Here is a 22,539-nt window from a genome sequence, read left to right as displayed (position 1 = left end):
AATGGAGAACTATTGTTGGGGTTCAGAAGGTTTCACTTCCTCAAGCAATTTGAGGATGCACATATAATTTTATTTCGAGTACTTTTTTACTGTAGAAGAGTTTTTTGATGTCAAAACCATCAGATGACATGTTTGGGGTTTTTATACCTATATGAAATTAGAAATTAGAATGGGATGTTTCAGATCCTACTGCAACATGTTCTTTTCCAGAAGAAAAGACTCCACAGGAGAGGTTAGTTGAACTTGGGATATAGATCCTGGCTATGAGGGGACCTGTGGACCTTCCAAATGTGTTGATACACTTTTAAAGAATAGATCCAAACAAACTTCCTACCTGTGTTTGAAGTATTATTAGTAATTTACAAAACCAAAACTGAAACATTAATCAATAATTTTGCATTATTTTGTTGAATAATTTTAATGAAGTATTTTCCTTTTTTCTGGCAGATGAACGGGAAGATGTTCAAAAGAAAACTTTCACAAAATGGATAAATGCACAGTTTGCTAAGGTAATATATTTTTTTACTTATTGATGAAAATAACTTTTGTATATTAAAAAAAAAACAACAAAGAAACCTGATATTTCTAGAGTGAAGCTTAGTTTTCAAGATAACAGCTCCAGGTCTCAGATATTGCTGAAGGCAGTTGACAGATTTATTAGAAAAAGTGTTCAAGCTTTCTTTGACTTCATCAGTGATTGAAATGTAAGAAGTTGTCCTCTTAAGGTGTTCTCTGCCTCAATTTACTTCACCTTTTCTCAAACTAGTGATGCACCTGTATTACTCTGTTGGATTTCTTTGTTATGTTTCTAATGTACGAAGGAGTTGCCTCTATTAGACTTGTCTGTTCTTCTTGTCTGTTTCTAATTGCAAATGCATCTTTAATAAAACTGGATGAATTGGAGAAGAGCAAGGTCAGAGATAAGAGGTGTAATCCAGTTAACAAATTATGAAAGTAAATTATAATATGTTCAGATATAGTTATTTTTGAGAATGGTAGATCATAAATGGAGTGGAAAAAAAATGAGACCAAATAACTAATTTATTTAAAGCATGCCCTTCTTGCAGTGTATAATGATTTTATCTTTAATACTCAGGAAAAATTCTGCCTGAGCTATTAATTTGCTGAAACTTTTTTTTTTTTTTTAATTCCTGGAGGATAATGACTCAAATTTATTTGCCAGTAATAATAAAACAAATCAGTCTTACCATTTGTTATTTTACCAGGCAATAGACAGCAGTGAAATAGTACCTGGGATGTATCTTCTCTTTAGTCTGGTTTTTGATTGTGTCCCATCTGATTATCCTCATTAGAAAGGGGGAGTAAGATAATCTGAATACAACCACCATAATGTTGGAAAACCTGCCTGGCTTTGGTTTAATACATCAGGGTGTCCCATAGGCTTTTTCTGTAGTCTAGAGCATTTTTAATAGTAATTCAAGTGATTTAGACAGCACACATTTGTGCTAAGTGTCTTTACAGCAGAGATGTCCAGCAATTTGAAGGACTGGATCAGGGTGAAAAACTGTCTTGAAGAATGATGAATGACAAGACAACTCTGAAGTATTATGTTTAGGACAGCAGTAAAACATATGCCTACAGAAGGGAGGGGAATAGCTGGGCTGGTAATAATGAAGCAAATGAAAGGTCTGGGAGCTGTGTTGAATCACAAACAAAATGAATCCACAACATGGTACTATTGCAGAAAAAAAGGCAACTTTAATACCTTTGTGATTATGGAAGTGCTTCATAGAGGGTGAAAGATGCAATTATTTTATTTTTCTTGGGAAAAATGAGATTTTAGCTTGAATAATTTGTAATCTTGTTTCTCCATGTATGAATAAGTAGCCACAGCAACCATCATATAGCCTAACTCTAGCTGATATAGGCTAATTTGAAATGTATTACCTGTTAGGCCTTTTTATGGTAGCAGAAATACTTGTGGAAAATGAAGAGTAACTGTTTTGCTTCTATATCTAAAGAAAATGCAATAATCCTGGAGCATTGTTTTCTCAGAAATGATTGTTTGATGGAATAGCAAAGCTGCAATTACTGAGGAAACTTGGACCAAGTCTGCATAAGAATAACAAGAATTATGAAAGGTTTAGAAAATACCTATCAGCACATGCTTTTAATGTTAGGTTTGGCTCATTCATCTGAATGATCTAGAGGCCTTTCCTTTGATTCTAGTTTTATTAGAAATTTTATTATCTAGTTTAATGGTGTTTAGGTACTCTTTACTTGAGCTTTATAACATTATTTTTAGTTGCATGTGCAAATACATTTGTAAACATATATTTGTAAAAGTATTAATCTCCCTCTACTTCATTTGGGCTCTGAGAAAAATCTCCTAAACATTATGATTCAAGTTTTTATTTGCCTAAAGCAAATGACCTGGGTTTTTTGGGCAGGGTGTTCTAATTTCAGCTATCAAAAACTATTGATCTTTAAATCTTGAAGAAAGTGCTTCTTTCTGGGGTTTTTAGGACAGAAATACAGGAGGTCTTGCTGTATAATTCCAGAACAGTGTTTCTCCCTTCTCTACAGCTCAGAGAGGTGGTCTTCAAGACATGAAGGTGGATTTCCATGTAAAAACTAGTTTATCCCTCTTCTCTTGACTTGTTTGCAGTGGTTCAAATCCATCTCTGTTTCTAGCTGTGGAATTGATTTCAGTTAGCAGGCTGCTCCTTGTTAGTGATTTCTCATCATTGTCAGCTTTGTAAAAGGGCTAAATGAATTACTTTCATTGCAGAATTGCTTTTTATTCAATCCTATGCAGTTCTGGGGGTGCTGTCTTGAGTAGATTAGCTTACAGGGTTAGAATTAAGACAGAGAAGTGTATGACATCAGTAATTTCTCTCTTTTGTAAAAAGTGAAATCCAGGTCACTAATTAACTCTAAAAAATTTAGGGTTAAATGAAATTAGATAGGTAATTCTCTCCCATCCACTACCTTCCATATGAAAAAAAAAATGATATAATCAAAATAAAACCCACTTCTAAATATCCTAAATGTTATTTTTTTGGGATATATAGTGTATTTCTCCCCAAAGAGTGGCATTTCTTTCCTAAAAAATCAGTATCTAGAGCACCTGTGTCTCAGTGCATTTATTCTTGGACTGAGCTTTCAAAACACTCAGATTTGCAATTTGTTTCACATAACTTGTGATGTAAATACAAATCATGCCTTTAAATGCGAGAAGCTGTAAAGAATTGCAAAAAAATAATTTTCTAATTGATGTGCCATCAGCATAAGTTGAGAACCCACATATAATTTTTCCCTGTGGGGGAGGAGAGTTGTCCTTCCTCAGGCCATGCCCACGGTGACATTTCAGTTGGATCACGTGGAGCTGCTTCTCTCAGACGCCTCAAGTTTAGCAGTGCAGTCTGATACCTCTTGGCTGGGGAGTCCAATCCCTAACACAAACTCCATAACAAACTTTCAGCCACACAATCTTGACAGTTTTCTATCTGAGATGTGCAGAACCTAAAACCTCTGGAGTGTTACCAAGATGTCTGTGGAAGGGTATCTAGGAAAAGATAGCAGGAATGTCAGCAGTATTTCAGTTCCCATGGGTGGGGCTGTGTCTCTCCTCAGACTTTTTTTAGCAAGTTGAGTAGTGTGCTCTAAATCAAAAAAGTGGGGAAAATAAATTTTGCAGGCCTCTCCTATAGTTGCTCAAAAGGGCAGGTTTCTCTCTAATCCTTACTCCTTTTGCTAGCCAGAAAATGGATTATGCAGAAAATCTGTTTCTTGAAAATTACAGTATGTGACTCATCTATAAGAAAATCAAAGTTTCGGTAGGAAGGGCCAAAAGTTGGCTTTCAGAGCTTGTGAGGTAAAACAGTACATTTAAATATAAAAGAAATGGGAGATGGTAAGGGGTGATGGTAAGATAGACAAGGGGTGTGACTTTGTTGAGTGAGCCTATGGAATGCAATAAGTTAAAGCTTAAAGCAACTTTTTAAATGTGGAACATAATAATTTAATATAACTTTATTCAGAAAGAAAGGTTTTTTTTTGACCTCAGATGAAGTTTATTTATAAAATAATAAAATTCTGCAGGGTGTGCATAATGATATTAAAGGAAAGTATTATAACCTAGTTTTTAATAATAGAACTGTAATTAGAGCTCCCACTAGAGATATGTCTGGTGCTGGGTATGACAGTTTTTTCTTGGATACCAACTTTTAAAATTTGGTATAACTGAAATCCTGAACTGTGTGTTTTGGAAGAAGGCAAATCTGTCACAGTCCTGCAAGTGTGACAGCTCTCAGCTGAGACTTGGGAACAGACACAATAATTACCTTAATAGAGCCTGTACCCCATTATAAATGATTTTATGTTGCTTCTCATTTTGTCTCATTCATTGCATAATAGGCTTCAAAAAAGAAAGTGCTACTGAAGGTGAGAATACTCTTTACTTGCATATAGGAAAGAACTTGTATATGCCAACTAATTCTATAAGGAAAATGTGAAAATTCTAGGGGGAAAAAAAAAAAGGTAAAAATAAAAAAGCAACTCCCAATCCTAAAAAGGAAAGAGTAAGTGTCTTTGACTAAAGAAATATAGACATTTTTTTGTTCCCTCTTTATAGCTAGAATATCTCAAATTGCTGTCAATTTTAATGTCAGCAGTAGAAGTAACTGTTGTTAGTACAGAAGAGAACATGAGGTGATAATGGTAAACTTTGGCAGTTTGAATTTTAGGGTATACCCTTATGGTTAGCTTGAAGTCAAAGTTTAACCTATAAGAGGGTTTCATAATAGTTTGTGAAGAAGCTTTTAATGTTTTAATCTATGATAGCAAATAACAGATGTTGATAAAATCACTTGCAAATTCAGAGTTTTAAGTAGGTTTTCTACCTTTCTGCTGCAAAAGAGTAGAAAGTTCCCCTACACAAAGAAGACATAATATATGACAGTGGATTTTGTCAGGTAAACACTGTAATGATTAATATCTAACTGGGTAGGAGCAAGTGGCAGAAAACAAAGTGCATTTGGTTTAAGAAGGAAAAAAAGTGGATAATATTTTATGGTTACTTTACCTCATGCTTGGATTTTCTTCCTTTTGTTATTGAGAATAAGAATATGAAAACAATTAATAGGATACCAAATGTTGCATTACTTAGTTTTATGGAAAACGAAGATAATTTGATAGCTCTCCTTTTTGTGGAGAATTTATGTTGTGAAAAATGGCACCTTTTTTATGGGCAGATGGAACATTATGATGCAGTTCTTTGTGTGGTGACTGTGGAATTAGATTCTGTTCTTGTGTGATCATGTGAAGAAACACAGTAATGATGCAACCTGTGCCAAAGAAAGTAAGGTTGACAGTTTCATCTAAAATATATGTGGCTAGTAAATGACAGTCAACAAAATTAAATACACCTTTTATTATTAAAATTGTTTAGAATAGCATCTAAATTTTTCAGTCACGTGTTATATGCAGGGATAAAGAGAACACACATGAGGGCATTGCTTATAGCTTTAGACAAAGTGCACAGCAGTAAAACAGCTTTACTCAGGGTTTGTATGTGGCTTACATCACGGCAGGTGTGGTGATGGTCTCAGTTCTTTTCACCTTCTTGAGCTCATGGACAAGCTGAAAGACACATTATTCAAGACATTAGTGGTCTCTTGTTATTGTAGACTAAGTGCCTTCTGCACACCAGCCAGAGGAATGACTGACACACATGCACGGTCTGTTGGTCTTTTGAGGAAGTGTGTCAAATAGCTGAGGTCCACAGAGACAGCACTGCCATCAGTCTGACATCCAGTAGAGAAATTTGCAGGGCTGCATTTGCTGACACACTTGCTCAGTTTTCCATGCTATCACTCACAATGACTTCAAATTAAAATAAATTTTAAAAGTGACTCACAGAAAAGCGATTTCAGTGTGCAGACTCTGGGATGGGAGTAACTGGGTGAAGTTCTGTGGAGAAGACAAGAATAGTCTCATTTTTCAACTTTTTAAAGATTTTGCTTCCATGGAAGTGTTTTTACCCCTGGGAAAAATCTGTCTTTAGCCATACTTCTGGACAAGAATTAATAACCAAGTAGAGGAGCTGAAGGGAGGGATGGAGTTTGGCAACAAATCACAAAAACACAGAATAAAATGTTCAATATTAGCTCTCTCCAAACTGCTATCTTGACAGCTAACCTATATGTCAAATGAAGACAGCTGCTTAGATGAGTGGATGACTGGTAGGAAAATTAGAACTAAATCCTATACTTTGAGATTCTGATCAGTGTGATCAAGCTGCACTGATGTCTGCTGGGATGTTGTATTTTCTGAAATCAGAACAGTAGTTGCATATGGATGTCTACGAGACCAGAAAAGATCCCTGGTTGTTTCAGATAGTAACAGCCATCAGGAAGGTGTGCTGCTGTTGTAGGATTTCAGGTTTAGAATTGAGCTTCAGAGGGTACATCAGTGCTGGCTTTGCAAAACAAAACTTTGTGTCATTGTAGAGAAGTTCAGAGAAGTTTGTTTGGATAGCTGTGGTGCTTTAGCCATTTACAGAAAATTAAGAGCCTGCACAAAAGGCTGTTGGAGAAACAAGATAAATAAAAGTTTGCTGAGCTCCAGGTTGCCATTAGTTTATTACAGTTCTGCTGAATTTCACCAGGAAGAAACTTGTGCTCTTCTTGTGCTTCTTCACCTAAGGAGCACTGATTTGGAGATATATGTATAGGAGGATCAGTTATCACGTGTAAGAACATTGATTTCAGGGCAAACAAAAGATGCGCTGTTTGTAAAATTGTGAAATTGTGTCTGTGCTGAAACTTCTATCAGTTCTTTAAAGTTCACACATTAAAAATTAGTGTGGTAGATGTTGGCTCAGTTCATTAATTAAACATGAAAAATACCTTGTGAGCAGCCTCACAAGAGAATTTTTTTTTTATTTTGAAAGAAAACTCTCAGACTTAAAATTTATAATTTGTGATAAATCTGAAAAAAAAAATTGTTGGTATTATTTGTTGTTGGTTAGAGACCATGATTGATATTTATTCATCCTAAGTACCTAATTACTCTGTTTGATGTCTGTTGCCAGCCTTTCTAAGTGCTACAGTAAAAGCGATGAGAAAGAACAGCTTCCTAATGTGGGAGCCCAATTATTTGCTCCAGCATGGCAAATAACCAGAACTCTCATGGAAATTTAATAGTTCTTAATTTTGAGTTGCAGCTCTGTGTGATCAACACTACCCTTGGGACACATCCTGTTTTAAATCCCAGACTTTCTTGTGCCAATAACCTTTTTATAATACATCTCGCAAGGACACACCAAAGGCCCATCATTTCCATTTTGTATCATTAAAGAAAACTCTTTTCAAACCAAATTATGTTTAAACCTGGTGTAGAAAACACATTTGCATTGCTAAGTGTTAAGACTTTTTAATTTTTTTTTCATATCTCCAGAATACATAAGTATCAGGCGATACACATACTCAGAATTATTTTCATTGATCTATATCTAGCTCTATATAATAACCCATTATTGTTCTATATTCTGCATATTTTCTTATGATGCAGCAAAATATCAAATTGCTATTAAAATATTTATTACACTTCAATAAATTACTTTTGGAACAAAAAATTATTAAAAATTATTTCCCTGTACTTTTAAAGATAATATAAATGACAATATGGCTATTTATTTTATTTTACTTAGTACAAGTTCCAGAATTAAATTCTATCTATTAATATATTTTTATAGTTTTTTTAATGTGACCAAATAATTTGTCATGAACAGAACTTTACTAAGAACAGAAACAGGCACAGTTTAAAGACAGAAAAACTCCTCATACATTGAATTTTGCACATAGCAACTGCATGCAAGCTTTCAGTTTTACTAACTTATTGACTTTTTATAATTTGTTTAAAAAATAATTTTTTTATCTTATTAGCGGTAAAATACCTAGAAAATATATCCCTAAATAATCAGTTTATTATTTAGAAATATTTAATTTTGCCCAGCGTAGGGGCCTGAGTGCTGGAGATAGAGATTTTCTGCTGTCACTTCCTAGGAGAGCAAGGAGCCCCAGAAGGTGTGGGGTGTCACAGTGCAGCATGACAAAACCAAAGTAGTGTTTAAGAGGGAGGATTTCTCTTTTCTTCAGGTTCTTGGTAACATCAGAAACCTCAGCCTCCTGACCCACTGAGGCTGTCACACAGCTGGAGATGCTTTGCACATTGTTGGTAGAAAAAAGAACCCTGTTACTGTAAACCTAGAGATGAGAAAAATAGGTTTGGTTTGGCTTCAAAGTCACAAAGATGGACATTCAAAATTAACAAAAAAGCAAATCAAAATGTCTCTGTATTGTTTGTTGTTGCATTTTAGGGTTTTATTCAAAATAATGTTCAGACAGTGAAGATTTTTTTTTTCTGTGTGCCTGAAGGAAGGGGATTATTTAATATTTCTCTTCCAGAACGTTCTCCCATTACCAGGAGTCTTTACAACTTTGCCTGTTATAAAGACTTTTTTCTCCCCTCAGAAATGTCTAAATGATTGCAGTTTAACAAGACAGCTTTTGGAGAGCAGATTAATTTTCACTTTGATGACAAGTGAAACTTCTCCTTCCACCTCATGATCTGCAAATCTTTAGGTGGAGCTGAGGCTGCTGGCTGTGTATCTCAAAAGACCTTTTTCTTGCAAGTGAGGCTGGCTTCTGTCTGCTCCCATGACTGTACAAGCACTGACATGTTTCCTTTGCTTTGCCTTAGTGGGCATAAATTCAAAAACTGGCTATAGATCAGGAGCAGCTTCTCAGTGGGGAAAACAGGCTCTTTCTCCAGCAGAACTATACCCATCTCCAATCCCAATCCCATTCCCTGGCTCTGGTGCCACAGACATCCTGCCCCTGAGTGCAGCAGCCCTTGGAGCAAAGCCTCTGTTAATCAGAGAGAATTAAATCTGTCACTGCTGCAGTAGGGCCACAGAAGATTGTGAAGATATTCTCAGTATCTTTTGGTTTTTTGCACGTGCAAAGGTTATGTCACTTCTCCAAATTAAATTATAAGACTTAAAATGTTTTCCACAAAAATTACTCCCCTTCTAACACCTGTGCAATTGTATTATCTGAAACTGTGAGCATCTGCATGACAAACCACTCTCACCATTAGAAATGTCTGAGTGAATACAGACTACATTTTAAAGACTTCTAAGATGATGCAGTATTGGATAATGATATCTGAAATTTCTGAGTGAATTAGTAAAATTAGGAGGACTAAAATGCCTGCATTTTTATTATGTTAAAATTATTTGGCTTTGCATTCTTGTTTTTATGGACTCCTGTAGAATAACAAGAGCTTCCCTGAAATGTGTCAGACATGCCAAAAAAGCAAAGTAATCACAACTGCTGGCAATAGAGGGCACTGGACTTTCATTTGTGATATGTTTTACCGAGGGAAAAAAATAATCAAGTTATGTTTATTGAGATCTTTCACCTTTCCCTCCTCACATTTGGCCTTGCACATCCTAGATTTCTATTCAAACTGTCATCCTTTTTTGTTGCAGTTTTAAAAAAATACATTAATCTAAATAAAATTTATCACTTGAAGTTTTTATTGTGTATGTATCTTGAGAGAGGAATAGGAACAAGCTAAATATAGCACTACAATATTGGTCTCAGTGGTGCATATGTCAGCTTGTGAATTTGTAAACATTTACAAATTTGCATGATTGTTGCTGGCAGTAGACATCATCATTTCCGTGCTCAGAATTCATTACTATTGCATCTAATCATCTTCAGAATCTCCAAAGCAAAACTCTTCATGCAGACAAATAAGACTTTAGTGGATTCACATTATACTTTGGAAGTTCAAAAATAAAACCAGGAGAAAGAAACAATTTTTGAGCTGTTTTCCACATTTGTCTAAATGTTATGGAAACTTAGTGATGTTCAAGCAAATAATATTGACCATTCTTCCTATCTGAAAAAGATTATTCACATCTCTCAGGATCAATGAAGAGAGTAGAAGAGCAGGTGCAAGCTTGTACATTTAGGACTGATGGATCTCTCTCCCCTGATCTTTCTTGATCACATAAACACATCCAGCATCTGTCCTTGTGTCAGTGCCACATCCTATTAGTGAAGCTGAAAGCAAGGGAGAAGCTTGTCACCAGCCCAGCTCCTCACCTGCACCCCTGGGGTAGGGCCTGCAGTGGGCTCCTGCCCTCCCCTGCTGCTCTGTACCCTCCCTAAACCTCCTCTGCCTGAGACAGTGGGTGCAATTCGTGTCTCTCACACATATATCCTTTTTTATAGTCTGTCTTTGACATCAGGAGGTTTGGCAATTCCTCCCATGTGTTTAAATGCATAAAACATTTTTAAAAATTATGCTTGAGGGGTAATAAAACTGCCAGGCAACCCAAAACTAAGAAAACTCTTCAAACCACAAAGTATTTAGTTCTGGGCAGACCACAAAGCTTTCATTTTTGGGTGTTGATGTATCAGTGCTGGTGATGATGAGATGACCAACTCCAGTCCAGTAAGGAGCTGTATTTTTGTGTATTGGTTTTTAAATTATGTTTTGAGGTATCTTTATTGTATACAAAGGCTTTCAGTTCCTTCAAAGGGTCTGCTGATGGATGTGATATTACAGCTGCATCAAATGTAGCTTCTGTTGATGTTAATTTCTTTAAACCATTGCCTGTATTTTACGTCCTACTTGCCATGAAGAAGTAACATTATGAAAGATGATCTTACTAAGAAACCATAATCTTTTTTTTAAGTGGTTGCAAATAACTGTATTTGCACAGGACCTGTCACATTCGTTGGAAGTGGCTCCATCAGATTTTGAGAATGATTCTGGACCAACACTTCAAAAATATCTATTATTTTTCTTGCTGCTTTCCTCTATTGTTTCTCTGATCTTAAGTTTGGGAGTTCTGAAGAGAAAAAAAACTGTCACCCTACACATGATAACTGCAGTTGTTTTTCAACTGCGATGGCAAAATTGACATAGACACCCCGTTAGGTTTTTGCTTAGAGAATTATTAAAGCAGCGTTATTATTATTGAAGTTATTTTTTTTAATCCTTTTTTTCCCTGCTCTGGTACTTTTTTTTTTTCCCCATGTTTTTCTATCCCAGTCTTATTAAATATTGATGCTCATATCAATGACTTTGCTATACTTCCACTTTTTTCAGTGATGTACATGGCAGGTGATATTGCACAGGATAGCCATTTTTCTCTTCTATTTGCTTTTCACAGTGTGTTTGATTGATTTGCCAGTTTAAGCCCATCACATTTAAATCCTGCCAGTATTAGTGAGAGAGCATATATTGCTGACTTGAAAACAGGATGCTTTTTGTGTGCCCAAGGACTTGGTGTTGGTTTCTATTGAAACTATGATTTTATGGGAACAGGATGAAACAAGCAATTTCTTCTGTTCAGTCTGGTACAATTTTAAACTTATATAAAAATAAGTTCATATAAAATATGCATATATTTGTGTGTATATACATATGTGTGTGTGTGTGTGTGTGTGTGTTTACTCTATATTCTAAACTATTGGTGACAATAAGATCCTTTACATTAAAAAAATATCCCAACAAGCAAACCCTGACAGGACTCCCTAAGAATAGTAATAATAAATCATAGTAAATTGTATTTCCATTTGGAATTCTGTGTAAAGGTATAAGTATTAACCAAGACACAGGTAAGCACTGTTCCAAAAAACATAATAAATGAGGCTGTTCTCTTTATTTTTTTTTAATTATTTTTTTGGCCTAGTCTTTGGCTGCAGGGTGAAGCAATCTATGAGTCTGCGTGTATGAAACAAGCTATGAATGTTCTGTATCTTTCATCTAATAACAGAGTTACTGAGTCCTGAATTGAAAAAGAATATGTTATGGCAATTTTCAAATGTGTTGGTTTTTGGTTTTTTTCCTTTTCTCTGTAGTCAACAATCATATGATAATTTGCATTTTATGTCAAGAGCTGGTTTTCTTGGGGAAAAAAAATCATCTAAAAGCCCATTTGGCATTTTTTACAAGGAATTCAGGCATGAGACATATAATGCAATCAGGTGTGAGCAACACTGTTTGTCACCACAGGTAGAAACAGGGTTCCATTACAGGATTGTATTCCATTACTGCATGAAACATTAAAAATCCCTACTTAAAAAGATGAAAGGTTATCTTGCCACCCTGATAGCAATGACTCTAAAGTACTGAGTTCAGGCAAAATGCACTGAAAAATCTCAGTCACCTTCTCACAGAATTTTGAAATGCCATGTTTCCATAAGATACCAACCCAAAGGGAGTCATTCTTAAGGCAGCTGGTCAGAGTGCACAGAGGGAGGAAAGGCAAGTCTTGATTCAGCTATGGGCAATACACAGGGCTTGTAGACAGCAAAGTTTTCTATAATTCTGACAAATATGCATTCAAAAGTGGTGTCCTAGTAGAACAAATCAAGACAAATTGAATCCAAATGATAATATTTAGGGTCAGAAACAGGAGCTGTGCTGAAAAGAAGATGAGGAAGAAACTCAAAAGAAGAAGGGAATGCACCTATGAAGGTGCATCACAACCTCCTTACATAAGGTTATCAAACATGCTGTTTACCATCTCAAATGAGTTGGTCTATGCAGTCTGTACTGATTATTCAGTTATTCACTCAGGATAAGTTAGTGTTTGTATTTTTACCTGACTATTTGTGTAAGAAATTATAGAATCACTGAGGCTGGAAAAGCCCAGGTTTTGGGCTTTTTGATACTACCGTGTCAACTAGACCATAGCACTTAGTGCCACATCCAGTCATTTCCTGAACACTTCCAGGGATGGTGACTCCACCACCTCCTTGGGCAGCTTGTTACAATGCTTGATAACTCATTCAGTGAAAAAAGTTATAGAGAGCAATAAGGTCATTTCTCTAGGATGAACATGCACAACTCTCCCAGACCCTTCCTCAGCTCTTTTAACCTTTTCTGGGCTCCAATACCTCGTTGTCTTTCTTGTAATGAGGGGCCCAGAACTGGACATGGGACTTGAGAAGTGGCCTCACCAGTGTCAAGTACAGAGGGGCCATCACTGTCCTGGTCCTGCTGGCCACAGGGTATCTATTTCTGTATCTATTTTTGATACAGAAAATGTCAGATATTATTTAGTATACTACAATGTATCCTATAGTGTACCATATGAATATTTCTTACAGTATATTATATTAAAAGAGTAATGTTTAAGTGATGCATCTCCCAGCAGCAGTTAAAACTGAAGGATATGCTCGTGAAGTGAGAATTATATAAAAATATGGAAAACAGGAAAAAATGTCTCTAGAAAGTTGCAATTAAAGCAGTCAGTGAAGCTTTAATTTTTTCCCTAGGTCACAAGCACTAAATATGTCAGGGATCTAGATGATAGCTGGCTGCTAGATGATCAGGTTGTAAAGGGTGTGTGTTGCAGGGCAATAAAATGCTGCACCTTTAACTACTTTGTAGAGAAGCTGATGGATTAATAGGATAATAACTAATAAAAGCCATCTGGAGTAACACTATCCTTTATCACATTGAACAGTATTCCAGTTTTTGTCATATATCTTACTACTAATGTCTTAATCATACGAAACATCCATCTTGCCTAATATCGTGACTTCATAGTCGTGGAAACACAAATCACACTGGCACATTCATGTGCTGACCTGCTACCACAGACCCCCACAGCCTGTTCAGCCACCAGGGACAGAGAGCAGTCAGGGGTTCAGGGTCTCCCATGGGGCCCAAGAGAATGGGATGAAGGTGCTGGCGTGAGTCATGTTTGGAGAAGTGGTGATCCCAAGGTCTTAGCAAGGCAGACTGGGCTCTGCATAGGTTTCACTTTGGACGTTTTCTCTACCTGTAATTTCCTCTTCAAATGATCTGCCACATCCAGTCTTAATTGTGATGATCTCTGGTCTAGGGATGCCATGGATCTCTCAATCAAATATTTCCTCTTTCTTTTTTTTATCAAGTTGTCACTGGTTTTTACCAGATAGTGTGTTTCTGAAATAAACAGATCTCTTTAAAAGCCAAGAGCAGTTTTTGTTTAGTCTCTTGCCATCAAGCTCTGGTTTGCACAATGGTCTGGAGCAAAGTGGAAGTGGAAATGGGAAGGCTGTGCATGCTCTCCATCAGAGCATTCATGGAAATTTAGGCAATGGGTTACTAGCTAAACAATTTTTTTCCTGTTTTGCTTATTGCCAGGGAACTTAGGAAGACTTCTGCATGAATGCCTTTCTTCACACAGTGTGATTCTGAGCATCTCTCTTGATTTCAGTGGCATTAGAAGTCACCTCTTATAACAGAAATAATATTGTAGTAAGCAACGGTTCAGAAGAGACTAAACTATAAACTTTAAGCCATCGATTGTTTTGTACTCTGATTTCAACCTTGTATCCAGAGGAGGATACTAATATTGGTAATACTTTAAACTACTTTGTCTATTTCTCTTTCTGCCAGAAGTGGTTCAAATTGCTAGACATGTGGACCCATCTGATATAATGGAGAAAAAGTCAGTATGGTTTTCAAGGAAGTCATGCCTCATAATTTCATTGCTTCTTCAAAAGAATCTGTATGAATACATAAGTATGACTGAAACACAAAAAAAAGTTTGTATCTGTAATTTTTTTTTTCTTTCAAAAAGACAAAATAAAAAGATCTTATGTTTCACAAAGCTGCTGTAAGAGAAGAAGCAAAAGGATAGAAATGAGGTCATTTTACACAACAGAGGGGAGCTAGCAGTGGGGTTGAATGCAAATTTCTATTGAGCTGATGATTATCGGGTAAAGAGATGAGGCAAAACTACTGATGGTTCAGGATCATTCAGGTCAGATAGAAACAACTACAGGCTTGAAGAGGGATTTCATTATACTGAACAGCAAGGTGATTGAATGACATTTGATATTTAATATTTGTTTGCATAAAGAAAAACACTTTAATAGATAAAGCTTATATTACTTCTTCCTTTGTGCTTATTATGTGCCCTGAATGAGACTTCACCACACAGAGCTGTTTACAGTGACTCTCATATATGTCTCTGTGAAGTTTAAAAAATGTTTACTTTTTTTTTTTTCATTCAGATCACATCAGCAAGAAATCTAAGCCCATCCTGAATTTTCTGAACATTAAGGAACAGAAGCTTTCTTGGGAAATTTCTAACCATAATTTCATGGAAATTAGGGCATTATTCAGAAGCACTGTGCCATTTTACACTTCTGCTATCCTTATAGTCTTTTCTTAAGGAGAACAGGCCACTATCAGATTTGTATGAACCTAGAAGAGCCCTTGGTTTGCCCAGAATAGCAATTCTTATTTTACTCTCCTATAATAATTTCATGCTAATTATGCATTAGAATATTCAAGATTATTTTTTTCCAGGAAATGACAATCACTTCCCATAGTGAGATATTAATGGCACCACATTTAGCATAACATAAAAATGGCCCTCATAGGCACAGAAATAGTAATACAAAAGCTGGAGGCTGTGTTGAGACTCCATCTGTGACAGAGGAATGAGCACACCCACCCAGCACACTTTTGGGCTGTGGAGGAATTCAATGTGTTAGGAGGGAGGAGAGCCCAGAGGACAGATACATTTATCTCTACAAAATGTCCAGCTACCAAGTGGCTGGACCAGCAACTGGTGTGTGGTGATTTATCTCCTCCAACTGGCCCAGCCCCAGAGCCATTTGAATGCCACCTCATTTTTGGCAATCTCTCCACTCTTTGATATCCAGCCCAAATATGTATGAAACCCATTCTATCCTTCAGAGAAATGGAAGATGGATAAACTGTATAAACTTTGACTAAATATGCCCAAATGCTTGCTAAAAATCAATCTGTGGAGGGAAAAGAAGAAGAAAGAAAAAAAACAAAAAACCAAAACAAAGAAAAAGAATGTTTGTAGGCAGTAAAGTTAAGCCATAAAAGCAGAAATTACTTTCTGCATGAAATTGCACCAAACTTTTCTCCTTGAGAATCTGGGATGGTGAAGTTGCCTTTTCAAAATTAATTTTCTCATTTTCACATAAAAATCCTATGTTGAATGTGATTTAAAAGAAAAAAAAAGGTTGTCTATGAGACACTGTGACTGTTACATTTTGTTTGTTGTAACAGTAGATGCTTTTTATTAACACCTCACAAAATAATGGAAAAACACTTGAAAACCTCCACACTTCAGAGCCATAAGCTATATTGTGACCTTCTATACCACACAAAGCTATTCAGTTAGTTTTTCCCATTAGCCAAAGGGAGGAAACTAGTGTTAAACAACTTTATTTTTAACATCGTGTTTTTATAGTTGATTGAAGATATATTCAGTTTGTGGATTGACAGTAAATGTATGTGTAGAAGGTCAAGCAGATTACAAATATCTTTTAAATCTTATGTTTCCCACTTCTATAAGACTATGAGCAAAATGGCTTAATAGAAAAAATGCATTCTGTTTATGCCATTCCTTTACCTCTAAAGAAGAAAACCTTTAATAGCTCTCTACCCCCTTTCACTTTGCTGCAATTTCCTCTTCAAATTATCTAGGTCACTTAGGCCCACTTATCATTTACCTATTTTTAGCTTGCTACTTGTCTCCTACTTCTGGAGAATTATCATATTGGCAATTAAATTTCCTGACACTTTTTTTTTCCCTTTCTCTCTGTAGCCTGCACATATTTGAGGTATACCAGCATAAAGTAATGTTGGCCACTGAAAGGGTCATATTTATAGCAATCTGTAATTTTTCTTGAGAATTTTTCTTTAGTGAAGGCTTTTTATTTTTTTTTCTGTTGTTTTCTTTCTGGAAGAAGAATTTGAGAGCACAGAATCTGATAAGGAGAATTAAGCCTGTCTTGGTGTGAAATACAGATACACAGGTCTCGCCTGGTGGACATTTAGACAAATTATGATGATGAAGCTGTGTATATGTATTTTCCTTTCTAACAACGTGTCTGCTTCCTACACGAGTTGCAAAGACTACTCTGCTGTCTCCAAGTGTGGACTTTGCTGAATTGATCAGTGGGGCACAATTAAGAAACTTCTGATCTTGGGTTGGTCCTAGGAAAGATGGAAATCAAAGCTGTGTAGCTTCCCCATGTGCAATCGAGTCATGAGGCACCATCTGGCTCAACACAGCTGTGCCCACAGCTGCACATCTGGAAGGTGGCATTGGCTGGCTGTAATACCTTTCCTAGTTGCACAGACAGAGCCAAACACAACCAGCACTGAGCTTTGGTTATGATTTTGGATATGGCTTTCATGTCTGTGTGGAGCAAATACACAGCACCCAGCCCTGGGTGTGTGACATTGCCTAGGGAGGTAGAAGTGAGCAAGCTGTTCTTCCTCAGATTTCCATACAGAGGAGTTAGATGAATGTAATATTTTAGAGGGAACTGGTTATTCTGAAAGCTTATGGTAATTATAGCAATATAAGGAAATTAAAGTAGGAATCTTCTCTTCTGCTACTAACTGCCATTATTATGTAATTATCTAAATGTTTGCATTGCTGATGAATACACTGGTGGCAGAATATGATCTTGTGCATCCATGAATTTTCCTTTAATTATAAACAGACAGAACCCATGAGCAGTGTAATTTAACACTCTTTTCTCTATAAAAATGTTCCATAAATGTTAATACTTTCATTGGCATCACATGCCTCATGTAAATGAAAAACTGTCATTTGTTGTTACATCTCCTATCTACAAATGATAGTGGGCCAATTTGTTAAAGCAATTGCAATTTTAACAATAAGCATATATGAAATTTTGTGCCATTTTAAAAGCTATACCATAATCTGAAATCACACTTAGTAAATATAGGAAGAGAAAGGATGTATTGCATGGATGGTTTGCTCTGTAACTGATGCATGGGAGACATATCTATCTATCTATCTATCTATCTATCTATCTATCTATCTATCTATCTATCTATCTATCTATCTATCTATCTACATAGAAGTATATGTGTGTGTATATATATATATATATATATATATATATATATATATATATATATATATATATATACGAATTCTATATAAACCTCTCAAAATAAGTGGAAATCTGTGAAAAGTAGTCTCTCTGTTTACTAGTTTCTCCCATAATAATGTTAAATAACTTTCTTCTCCTCTGTAGAATCAATAAATTCTGATGATCATGGCACAGTTTACATTTTGGGAAAAAAAAGAGGATGATTTAGTATTTTGTGATGCTACAATTTGCTTTTAGGTTGACATATTCTGTTCCAAACACTTTTAAGATGCTTGATATACTTCAAGATACAAAGCAGCTCATGAATCTTAAAATATAGTGGGTCATTGTTTCAAGCAGTTGTTTCATATAACCTTATTATATGAGCTATAATATGGTAGAGATAAATTTGGAATCTGATACCTGAAGAAACAACATAGATATCTCCAACGTAGAAATAGTCAGATTTTGTTATTTTATTTTAGGTTAAATATTAATAATTATATTAAATAACTCCAGCTACTGAAAGGAGAAAAAGGAAAAAGCCAAGAAGACTATAACCAGATACAGCTTGATTTAATATTGGTCCTGCAAGTGTATTTGCTTTGTAAGTGGTCTTTGCAGGCAATAAAAGGCAAAATATGTGTGGTCTAGGATTGTAAAGTGTATTACAATATTTATTTGTATTTTTTCTTTTAATTATATTTATTAGGCCTCTCAGGTTATATTCTCTCTCACATGTGCAAATGCTTCTCAGTTATATAACAGTTGTTGCTGAACTTAATTTCTCTTCAGGCTATAAGAAAACAATTTAGATGCTCATCAGAAATATGTGAAGAATTGTATTTGAAAGTGTTCAGGAATTGACACAAAAGAGGAAAACTTAAGTGGTCTTGACTGCACAGAAGTACCTTCTAAAACAAAATTAAAAAAAAAGATCAATCACAGAATGAAAATGTCTTGACATATACATTAAATGTGAAAACATATATGTGTCCCTAAACCCTGGTTGAAATACTGGAGAAGCTGAGAAGTCTTTGGGATAAAAGAATCTAAAAATGTGGTTTAATCTTGTGTCTGACTTTTTTGTATCCAGTTTATAAAAGTCCTCAAATGGACTTAACCCCTATTTTCCTAGGACAGAACTTCAGTTGTGACTGAGGCACCACTAATGTCTCCAGACCTTGCAGGAGCCTTGACAGATATGTTTTGTTCTGGCTTTTTGTTTCTTTTTGGTTTTTTAGGAGCATGGGATTGGAATATGAAATTAGCTGTCTCATGCTCAGAGGCTGTGAGCAAAGCCAGGTGTATTTTTCTGCCAGTTACAGAAGCAGTCAATATTTGGGTTCCAACAGCATCGTAATTAGAACAAAACATGGCATACATTCCGAATAAAAGAATGAAGTAGTGAGAAATGATGTGAAGCACTTAAAAAAGAATAAAAAATGGAAGAACAGTCTAGTCTTGTGCAAAATTAGATGTTAACTAATTATTTGAAGGCTCTGTGTACATTTTTAGTGATTCCTCTTCCTAGCTGCATTAGATAAAATATAAGGGCAGATCTTTGCTTGCAAGGTCCTTTTCACCTTCTCTCTGCCCTTTCTGGCCTCTAAATAATAAGAGTGAAAGAGATTAAGCCTCATATAAAGGGGTTTTACTAGCAATTTAATAAATTTATGTTCTCTGTCTGTTTTGCCTCTTACACCAGAAAAGCTCCACACACATTTTTTCAAATCTATTTGTCTGTCATACATTAAATTCTTCCTTAAGAACATCTTCCAGTGCTTAAAATTTGGTATTTGCTTGTTTTTTTTATTCTAGCATAATTCTTTTCAGGTATGCATTCCAAAGCTTTGGGATATGTTGTTGCTCATCCTATTTCCACCTTTTGCTCTATTGCATCTTTGTGCACTGTTCTGTCTTTATTAGCACTCAGGTAGTGAGCTCTGTAGGTCAGCAAACCCCTGGTGGATTTTTACGTTTATCCAGTGCCTATCCCAGTAGGCTTCTGGTTCAAGATTGATTCCTAAGTACTATGGTATTACAAATTATAATTTGAATTGGGTATGAGTCACTTATATTCATATAACTCATATGAGTTATATGACTTGCAGTAGATGTTATAAATATTGACCTTAGTATCCTGCTCGAATTTGTCTGAACTGATATTCTTCTCACTAATCTATGAAAATATAGGCTAGGTGAAGCAAGAATAAGCTCATTTGAGTGGCAGATTTGGGCTAGAAAGGATGTACTGAATTAGTATTTTATGATATTTTCTATTGTTTAATCAGCCTTTTGAACAGCAGAAATAGAGAATACCAATATTAAATGACACCAAATTTATGGTGATTTTGGCAACAAGCAATTTGGAATTGAGGATAAGATTTTCAAGGAGATACATTTTTCCCAGTAGAAGCAATGACCAGAAACAAAGTAGATTGAATAGAAACTAATGTAAAATACCACAATTAACTAGGAATAACTAAACACCAAGTGTGGAATGGATTGTAATATTGTGTGCAGCTGGTATCACAAAACAAACACAAAGCAACACTGCCCCACACATGCAAGGAAGGCTGTCACTGGAACCTGTGTTGAGAGCTCTCTCGAAGAGTAGTCAGTGTCAGCATGCTCTCCTGATCTCTGTCACCTTGGCAGCTGTGATCTGTGCCAGGGAGGGACAGCAGGGTTAGCACAGTGCTTGCAGCTGCTCCTGGGGCCTCCTGAAGAATGGCTGTGGGCTGGTGTCCCTGCCATAGAATGGGAGAGGATGGTGGAAAATAATCATCCTGGATTGTCTTGGAGGGCTGTACCAGCCCCTCCCAATAGGCTGTGGCATTTCTGGTGGGAGGGAAGCTGTGCCAGGACACACAGCAAGAGCATATGCAGGGCCAGGATGGAAAGGGAGAGCTGGTTTTTGTGTAAGTATCAATGGTATCAGTGTTGATCCCCAACAGGGAGGATTTTAGATGCTGTTTATTTATATATATTTATAGATGATGTTCAGTTACTGTGAATAAAACCAGGCTGCAAATACACGGCTAGGCACTTCCCTCCTACTTTTAAATTTGTGACAATCACTTCCTCCTTGTAATGGTCTTCTAGCCTTGAATGTGGTGTGAAAAACATTCTGTAAAGCTGTGTTTGTTCCAGCATGCTGTATGGCTTGCTGTGTATACTCAGTGATAAGATTTCTGTGTTTTCCTGTACGTATTTAGTTAAAAGGAGATGGCAAAAGGCCTAAAATAATTTGCCAAACTTTCCTGGAACATGCATGCAGGCATAATATGGAAAGAGAGCTTTCTGATGTGGAATGAAAGTGGTAGATGAGGTGCCACATTTTAGATAAAACACATTTGTTTGGTTTTTTTGGGAGGCATAAGTAAGATTATTTTCTCTGGAGAGCCAGTGACAGAGCTGGCATTTTTAAAGCAGGTCATGCACTGTAAGCAAAGCCCTGAAGGGGCCCTGGCAACCAGGAGGGCCAAGTCTGTCCTGGGGCCATCAGCACAGCCGGGCAAGGAGGGGATTGTCCCTCTCTGCTCTGCTCTGGGGAGCACTTTAGGGCATCAAAATGTAAAAAAGACATTCAGTTATGAGTGGGCATTGAAAAGAAGGCAACAAATATGGTGAAGGGGCTGGAGGGGAAGCCGTGTGAGGAAGGCTGAGGTCCCTTGGTGTGTTCTGCCTGGAGGAGACTGAGGGGAGACCTCACTGCAGTTACAGCCTCCTCATGGTGGGAGCAGGAGGGGCAGGCACTGATCTCTGCTCTGTGGTGACAGTGACAGAACCCAAGGGAATGGCCTGAAGTGGTGTCAGGGGAGGTTTAGGTTGGGTATCTGGAAAAGGTTCTTCCCCCAGAGGGTGGCTGGGCATGGAACAGGCTCCCCAGGGCAGTGGTCACAGCACCAGCCTGGCAGAGCTCAAGAAGTGTTTGGACAATGCTCCCAGGCCCATGGGGTGACACCTGGGGATGGTGCTGTGCAGGGCCAGGAACTGAACTAGGTTATCCTTGTGTGTCCCTTCCAGCTCAGTTTATTCTGTGTGATTCTGTGGTTCTGTGTGTGCCTGAGCAGGGGGCTGGGCTGTACTTCTGTGTTTGGCCAGAGGGTGCTTTGCTGGCAGCTTTCCAGCGTGGCAGGAGTGTTCTGCAGTAGGGTGCTCCCGACACAGAATTAGTGGGTGGTCTCCTCTTGGCCTTCTCTCAGGACTTCTTGGTACATGTGAAAAATGCGTGTGCATGGTGAATGATGCCTTTTTGTGTTTTTTACATCTTCAGAAATCTTTGTCTTGGGAACCAAATTCTTACCCATTTTCTTCAGAGAACTGACCTAAGTGAGGGAAGGACATCCTAAATAAACCTTGTCCAAACCAGCTGTTTAGGTTAGCTATTTGAAAGGGAAAGGACAGATATATAGAACAGCAGCATGGAATACAGCTGTGAAAAGTAGGTTACTTGTGCAAAAACTTAGCAATTTCCTGCATCAAAATAAAAAGTAAATAAAAACATGATGTATCAGTCTATTTTAACTCCCTACAGAAGCACTCCAGTAAGAGAGGATCATTTGAATTTTTTCAAGTTCTTTTAGCA

General features: G+C 36.7%; 1 protein-coding gene across 5 annotated transcripts in view; it reads left to right on the top strand.

The window, feature by feature from the left end:
* DMD (dystrophin) overlaps window positions 1-22,539 on the top strand; it is a 971,087-nt gene that overhangs the window by 106,539 nt on the left and 842,009 nt on the right. For all 5 annotated transcript variants that reach the window (XM_050969735.1, XM_050969772.1, XM_050969742.1 and 2 more), the window contains exon 2: window positions 448-509. In XM_050969735.1, coding sequence (XP_050825692.1) covers window positions 448-509 — 62 coding nt within the window. The remainder of the gene's footprint in view (window positions 1-447; window positions 510-22,539) is intronic.

This window comes from Serinus canaria, chromosome 1 (genome assembly GCF_022539315.1).
Source record: "Serinus canaria isolate serCan28SL12 chromosome 1, serCan2020, whole genome shotgun sequence".
Taxonomy (NCBI): Eukaryota; Metazoa; Chordata; class Aves; order Passeriformes; family Fringillidae; genus Serinus; species Serinus canaria.
The sequence above is the reverse complement of the archived record's forward strand: the minus strand, read 5'-3'. Positions and strand labels throughout refer to the sequence as shown.